This window comes from Lycium ferocissimum, chromosome 11 (genome assembly GCF_029784015.1).
Source record: "Lycium ferocissimum isolate CSIRO_LF1 chromosome 11, AGI_CSIRO_Lferr_CH_V1, whole genome shotgun sequence".
In the NCBI taxonomy this organism is placed as follows: domain Eukaryota; kingdom Viridiplantae; phylum Streptophyta; class Magnoliopsida; order Solanales; family Solanaceae; genus Lycium; species Lycium ferocissimum.
The window spans coordinates 37,932,875-37,940,868 of record NC_081352.1 but is presented as its reverse complement, the minus strand read 5'-3'; the positions used below and the strand labels follow the sequence as shown (position 1 = coordinate 37,940,868).

At 35.5% G+C, this 7,994-nt stretch overlaps 1 protein-coding gene across 1 annotated transcript; it reads right to left on the bottom strand.

Annotated features, from left to right (window-relative positions):
* Positions 1-530: 530 nt before the first annotated feature.
* Positions 531-6,545, bottom strand: LOC132036485 (protein VTE6, chloroplastic). The gene is made up of 5 exons (XM_059426840.1): positions 6,039-6,545; positions 4,054-4,307; positions 3,216-3,339; positions 1,130-1,234; positions 531-1,044 (listed from the first exon to the last, which is right to left on the bottom strand). Exons 1-5 carry the CDS (start codon positions 6,447-6,449, stop codon positions 958-960), a joined length of 981 nt encoding a protein of 326 aa, XP_059282823.1. The 5' UTR covers positions 6,450-6,545; the 3' UTR covers positions 531-957.
* Between the last annotated feature and the right edge of the window lie 1,449 nt (positions 6,546-7,994).

Sequence of the window (7,994 nt, the reverse complement as noted above, 5' to 3'; positions counted from 1 at the left end):
TAATTTAAATTGACTCAGAAAAATCTCATCAAAATATCTTCAAAAAGAACCATTTTTGTTTTATATGTATGAAGCCATAATAAGGGCGATATTAGGTAATTAAACACACAAAAGAAAATAAACAACGAAACTAAAACATGATAAGGATTGAGCTATGAACCCTTGTTTAGCATAGTTGACTTGGAGCCCGTTTGAATAGGCTTATTTTAAGTGATTTTTAAGCATAGCCATAAGTTAAAAATTATAGCTTTTGACTTTTGTCTTATTTTGATTATTTCAACTTAAAAATAAATGCTTAAAAGCACTTTTTTACTTTATTCAAACACTACAAATGGCTTAAAAGCTGCTTTGGCTTAAAAGCACTTAAAATAAGCCAATCCAAACGGGGCTCTTAGCCCATTCAAGCCCAACTAATCTTGAGTAGGTTAATGACCCGCGCATTTATTAACTCAACCAATTTTGACCTATTTAAATTCAACCCAACTCGGGAATTTGACATCCCTATTCAGACTCAGCAAGAATTATCAACAGAAAGTAGAAAAATGCTTCTGTTACTATGACTAAGATTACATCAGTACTGAGTCTCTGACACTACTATTCAAATTAGTAAACTACTAATCTACAAGTGCAGACAATTGGATCTTACATAAACAATTAGTAAGTAACAAACATAAAACTGTGCAATACTGAAAATCCTGCGACATGACTGTTGGAAACAATACATTGACACTGAAACAATTCAGTAAATTTGAGGGGAGAATTTATCAGAATTGTTTCTCAACCATAACAGTAAAATAAATATCTACGCAAGTCTTCATTTCTGGCTCGGATGGCATTGTCCACCTGTAAGTCCCGTTACTTATCTCTTTTGCATCTCGAGAATATGATCTACAACAGTATGCAATGGAACGCGACAATTCAAGCTCATGCTCCAAGTATGTGCATAAATTAAGTTTGCTAACTTTGGAATATTACTTTCTGCATTAGGACGGCAAAAATACTTCCCAAGGATATGTTGATGACATTGACAACATCATTGTTGAGCTGAACATTAAGGGACAAAAAAAGGTGGGCAAATTACTTAACATCTCAGAGTGAATGTTAAACCTTTACTCATTAAACCACTTACCCAACTGAATCCTTTTTTGTCTTGAAGTGAAGCGCCTATTAGACTTTCGCCAATGTTTGCTATCTGGGCAGCTATTACACAAATTGCAGCCCCAGGTACGTTAATCTGGAAAAAAATTTGAAAAAAAAAAAAAAACTGAGAACATAGAGTAGACTGAATGGCATTGTATCTGTCTCTCATACTAGCAAAGATAAAGCTAAAGATGTAGTGAATGTTTCCACAGCTAAATCATCAAAAATGAAATAACATAACGATACTCAAGATGGATTCCCCCAGCCTTGGGTAGCTCAACCCTAAACAGCCTTGGGTAGCTCAACCCTAAACATTGGCCAAAACATCAGCCAATCAGGTAACATTATGCAAGGATTTACCTTTCCGCCAAATCACCCATTTCCTAGTATATTCGGATAGAAAAATAGTTAGTACACTCTTTGACCCAAAAAGAATAATAGGGCTTGGAGTACGAGAGTTCACACATCTAATGTCCCATGTTAATTCGGAGATCCATTCCATAATTTTTTGAAATAAAACTTGTTAGTTAGTATTTACATAAAAATGTACCAAAATCACAATATTTTAATAGTTAGACTATTTAAATGTTTGAAAAAATTATAGACAAAGAAAACTTTTTTGACTCCAAAAATACTGACATTTCCATTCTTTTGGCGACAAGTATGAGCCTGTTTGGATGGGCTTAAAAAAAGCAGCTTTTTTTAAGCTAAGTCAAACGGGCCAACTTATTTATTTGGGCTTATTTTAAGCACAAAATGGCTTATAAAAGTGGCCAAACACTCAAAAAGTTGAAAACAGCTTATAAGCTGTTTTCAGCAACTTATAAGCTAAGCCAAACGGGCTCTATATCTTGTGAAGGGCATGGATAGCAAGGTACAAACTGCAAGCACGTAATTCTTTAAAAAATCAACATACATAAATTTCCATCGTTTTTTTTTTTTTTTTGTTTGGATGACAAGGGAACAAGCTGACGCTACCCTTTGGGTGCGCACGAGTAAAACCCCCTCTGTGCAATATTAAGTCGGCAAACCACACGGGAGAGATAACCCGCGCTAGGAAAGCCTGTGCGATGAACTCGGCAGAAGAAGGCAAATCCTATTTGTCGTAAGTAGGGGTTTCGAGCTGAGACCTCCGTTATGGAAGCCCGCACTCGACGAGCTAAGCCACCCTTACGGGTAATTCCCACCCAATTATCATGATACAAGACTTAGAGTTACCAAGAATCAAGCCACCACTACACATATTAGCACTCATTTTTTTTTAAAGAAACACTACACATAAGTATCACTCCAATCTTGCACATCTTCATAGAGAAAAAAACTCAATATGTTCACACAAATCCTAGAAGGGAAGGAGAAAAATAGGATTTCTAGATCAACGAAAACCCCTTTCAATTTATGCTCTTTATAATTCTATCAACAAGGTTTCAAAAGATTACACTTACAAATTAAAAATACAATAAAATCTATGGTAACTTGGAGACAATTAAGAGTGACATGAGACTCACAACCTTCTATCCCCGTCATATTTTATACTGAGAGGCATAATTATCCACAATAATTGAGGCTAGAAGAAATTTTTCAATAACACAAACAATATCTTATGTAAGAGCAGCAAACAGATGATCCTTCCTTCCGCACAACCTCAAGCAATAAGCTAAAATTCCCGTAGACACATCAATCCCACTCATCAAGCCACAATAGTTCCCACAGATAGCCCAACACTTCATTCTACAACAACTATTTCCTATAACAATATTCAACAACTACTCTGTATAACAATTACAGATCACCTAACTTTTCTCCAGCATTTCTTATCACCTATATTCTTTTCTGGTCTCAACTTAGACCATTTTAGACCTCATGGGACTAAAGAGTTAATCATATAATTGCACCTAACGGCAAAAAATATCAAAATGACATTTTCTTCCATATCCTTAATCCTGTTATTGACTAGTATCGTTTGATGCAAATACTATTGACTATATCTCCGGGTTATCCCAATATAATACAAGAGAACCCACACCCACAAGTAAAAAGTTCTCAAAACTTGGAATGATTCATGGAAGGCATACCTGACCCGTTACATAACCAACAAAAGCAAGGAGAACTGAAGCAAGAAGCCCAGCTATGGTTCCCTCAGCACTCACAGCCCCTTCAGTACCCCGTGGCACAACCTTGAAGTTGGTGACAAGATACCTGCAATTGTTGTGCAAGTAGTCAGCAGACAATTCTTAAAGAAAGCCATCCTACTAATGTCAGTATTGAACAGATAAAAGTGAAAAGTTGTCTGCGTTGCTTATGATTTCCCTCCAAAGGAAATAACTTTCTAGTTAGTACTATGTAAAATTGCACATGAACTGCAAATAGCAGCCTACCGAAGTGTTTAGTCACAAAGATTATCTAATACCTAAGATGAAAACTAAATCACATAAAACTTGCAATATTGACAGGCAATTCTAGCACCCAAGGGTGTGACCTAGTGGTCAATAAAGTGGGCGCAAACCTTGAGGACCAGGGTTCGAATCCCGGCAAAGAAAAAATACACTAAGTGATTGTTTCCTATCTGCCTAAGCCTTGGTGGGGAGAGTTGCTCGGTACATGTGCTAGTCGGATGTAGCAAATACCGGGTGGAATGGTAGAGGTGTGCGTTAGTGGCCTGGGCACCACCATTATAAAAAATATATATCGACAAGCAATTCTACCAAATTAAGAAACTTTCCAGAAAAGGAAAAGGAAAAAACGAGACACTTTTCCAGCTCCTTATGTTTTTCACTAGGTCTAGAATTAAGTATTAACAGAAACTCCAGAAACAGTTAAAGAATGTGATTTCCAGTTTATGTAAAAAACGTTGCTGTTTTGAGTTCATCAAATTCTTAATAGTTACCCAGGGATTGAAGAGTCTGTACTCACGTAGTTTTACCATATGCCTTTCCTATCTCGCTCGAGACAGTATCGCTCAACTTGGTACAGAAACTGGCTACAAATGCAAGTACCCACAGGTGAGTAAATGCCTCCCCACCAACACCATTAATTGATAAGAATGCACAAACACAACCGGCTGCACTAGAGCCGATCACGCTTCCAGGTCCTCTCCTTCCTTTCTTCTTCTCTGCAACCCCTTGAGCCTCTTTCTGAGCCATTTTCACCTTAGTTGCAGCTGTGCCCTGTTTGGTTTAGCTTATTAGTACAAGTGTGCTAACATCTTTTATCAGAATTATCAGCCTAAGCAGGAGATAAATTCCTTCATAGCATCCATCAATATTTTCAGAAGAAAGACAGACCAGAAGTTATTTAGACAGTTGGGGTGTGTTTGGTATGGAGGAAAATGCTTTTCAATTTTTCCATGTTTGGTTGGTCAAAATGTTTTGGAAAATATTTTTCTCTAGGAAAACAAGTTCCTTAAAAATGAGGAAAATGACTTCCCTAATGGAAGTAGGAAAACAAGTTCCACAAGTGACATTCCAAGTTCATTGTCTCCTCTCCACCCACCCAACACCCCCACCCCCAATCCTTGACCATCCCACCCCCGAAACCCCAGTCCTCACCCCCATAGTTTTTCGGTAGATTTCATATAAATGCTCATGGGATACTAAAAATTTGCTTACTTACCAAACACTAGAAAATAAGTAAGAAACTCACTTGTTTTCCAAGAAAATATTTTCTAGGAAAACATTTTCCATGATACCAAACACATCCTTAAATCTTAATATTGGTACATTTCTTTTTTTTTTTTTTTTTTTGCGCTATGAGGTTCCACTAATCTATCAATAGGGTGAAAGTGCTCATTTTTTATTTCTTTTTGTTAACTATGACCTTTTCCTTCAATTAGACAAGAAAGAGGGACTTGCAAGCAGAGGGAGAGTGTTGGCTACAGGTTCAGCCGAACCCTTGGTTCAAACTCTATATTTATCTTAAAAATCCATTGAATATTTACAGATTATTAACTTAGAACTCAATAACTTAAAAAGATTAAAATCTAGAACTCATAAGCATCATATCCTGGCTCCAAGCAGTTATTCATGATCGAGTATCATACTTTCATTTTGTCTTGATCTGACATATGCATAGACATAATTTATTCTTCCTACTATTTTCTCTCAGATACTTAAAATGGGACAAAACAATATGCACAAACTAGAATCCTCAAAATAACACTGCACAAATAAAGCATGTAAAAATGAAAAAAAAGCTTAAATTTTTACTCACAATAACAAAATAAGTGGCAACAAGAAGAAACCCATTAGAACCAAAAGCTCTCCAAGTGAGAGTTCCAAGCAAGAAAGCAGCACCAATACCAGAAAGTGACAATCCGGATACTAAAAGTGGAGAACCAACAGTGAAGATAATAATGTTACTTAACAAAGCAGATTGCCACGTGGGTGGTGATGATTGGTCCAATTGAATTGCTCTTTCAACAATTCCAAGATCAGTAACTGATGCGTGTACTTTCATTGATGATGTTCTTGACATTTTCTTATGATGTCTAGAGCTTAGAGTTAACAATTGAGGAAAGTAGTCAAATGGGGTTTCGAGATTTGAGGTGAAAAATGAAAGCTTTGGTTTTAGACAATGGAATAGTAATGGAAGTCCCGACGATGAAAGACTCGAATCTAGTAACTTAAAAAGAACCATTGAACATGTACAGATTATTAATCTAGAACCCATCAACTAAGAAAGACTATAACCAAGAACACATAAGCTTCAGATCCTGGCTCCAAGCAGTTAGTCATGATTGAGTATTCTACTTTCATTTTTTCTTGATCTGACATTTGCATAAACATAATTTATTCTTCCTACCATTTTCTCTCAGATACTTAAATGGGAGAAAAACAATATGCATAGCACTGCACAAATAAAGCATGTAAAAATGAAAAAAAGCTTAAATCTTTACTTACAATAACGAAATATGTGGCAACAAGAAGAAAACCATTAGAACCAAAAGCTCTCCAAGTAAGAGTACCAAGCAAGAAAGCAGCTCCAATACCAGAAAGTGACAAACCAGATACTAAAAGTGGAGAACCCACAGTGAAGATAATAATGTTACTTAGCAAAGCAGATTGCCACGTGGGTGGTGAAGATTGAACCAATTGAATTGTTCTTTCAACAATTCCAAGATCATTAACTGATCCTTGTACTTTCATTGATGATGTTCTTGACATTTTTTGATGATGTTTAGGGTTTAGAGTTGACAATTGAGGAAAATAGTCAAATGAGGTTTGGAAATTTGAAGTTAAAAATGGAAGGTTTGGTTTTTGATGATGGAATAGTAATGGAAGTGGTGGTAATGAAAGACTTGAAAATGCCATTTTTGAAGTTTAGAGTTTTTTCACGTCAAAGTCCGGAAACTGTGGACTCATCAATAAACCGTGTGTTGGCGGAACCGGAACTAGGATCTTGTTGGGGTAATCTTCACATAGACCCTTAGATTTAACTTATGTGTTACTTGTACCCCAAACATGTTTGAAAAAAGAAAATGTTTTTTTGCACGGATTGGCCTTCAAAGGCGTTGGTCTTTAATTTTTGCCCCTCAAATTGCTGCTATTTAATTTTTGTACTTGGCTTAAAAAAAGTGATCGAAAATATCATGAGGTTCTAGGTTTGAGTTTCCGCTCAGTAAAAAATACAATTTCATAAGGCAAGGCTTCGCGAAACTTCTGCCTTAAGGCAAAAGTTTGCCTTGGGAAATTTTGCAAGGCAAAATTATTATTTTTTTATTCTGCTGGAATTCTCCAAAAGTTAGGCTTTAAGTTTTGCTATGAAATTCTTTCTTGCGATTTTTTTTTTTTTGCCTGAGCTAGGATTCAAACACAGAACCTCAAGTTATTTTAGGGGAAAAGGACATATATGGCTGGTTAGGTGAAACTAATTCCACCCGGTGGCCAAAGTCCTTCTAAACCCAAATTATATCCACTAAACTAATCCCATCCATTAGCCAAAACTTAAATAAGACAATTTTTAAATAAAAACCCAAATACAAAAATGTTTGAGGCAATTTTTATATATAATATGTATCATTTGTGTATAAAATATGTATCAGTACCTATCTGTAATGTATAGAAACTGTATAAAATATGAATCACTAAGGTATGTATCATTTTTGTATATAATATGTATCATTTGTGTATATAATGTGTATCAACACAGTGCAACTGCCTTGTATAGAATAGAAAATTGTATCATTTTTGTATCGAAAGTGTATATATAATTCCGTACATGTGTATATAAACTGTATCAGTCTTGTATAGAAAGTATACTATACGTGCAAAAAATGTATTAAAAAAACCGTATCATTGTGGTATATAATATGTATCACTATTGTATATGTAAAAAAAATATCATATCATTATTGCATAATATGTGTATAATAAATGTATAATTAACGTATAATTTATGTATAATAAATGTATGATTAATTCCAGCATATGTATATAAACTCTATAATTCTTATATATAAAGTGTATATATAATTCCAACATATGTATATATGCTGTAGCAACCCTTTAGTGGCAACTTAGTCGCCACAAAAAGTCCTTTTTTTTTTTTAAGCGCCAGGGCTGTTGGGCCGGCCAACCTTGGCATTATTTTGGGCCGACCGGCCATTTTTTGGCATTAATTTGGCCGACCGGACACCTAGTGGGATTAAGCTCAAACATTGGTTAAATGCATTTTTTTGCACGGATTGCCCTTCTTTTGGGGTGGTCTTTAAATTTTACCCCTCATATTTGTGATCTTTTAAGTTTTGCCCTTGAAGATACCGAGTTTCGAACCCCGCTCGTGCATAAAATAAAAAAATAATTTCGCAAAGCAGGGCTAGTGAGAGTGTATGCCGGATCAAGATAATAATCTTAAGA

What these genes read in the sequence shown, in the direction of transcription:
- LOC132036485 (XM_059426840.1), bottom strand. Translation starts at nt 6,449, where the DNA reads ATGGCATTTTCAAGTCTTTCATTACCACCACTTCCATTACTATTCCAT. An exon ending in AAGGCATATGGTAAAACTAC is followed by an intron (nt 3,340 to 4,053) that starts GTGAGTACAGAC and finishes CAACAATTGCAG; the next exon opens with GTATCTTGTCACCAACTTCA. An exon ending in TTGGTTATGTAACGGGTCAG is followed by an intron (nt 1,235 to 3,215) that starts GTATGCCTTCCA and finishes ATTTTTTTCCAG; the next exon opens with ATTAACGTACCTGGGGCTGC.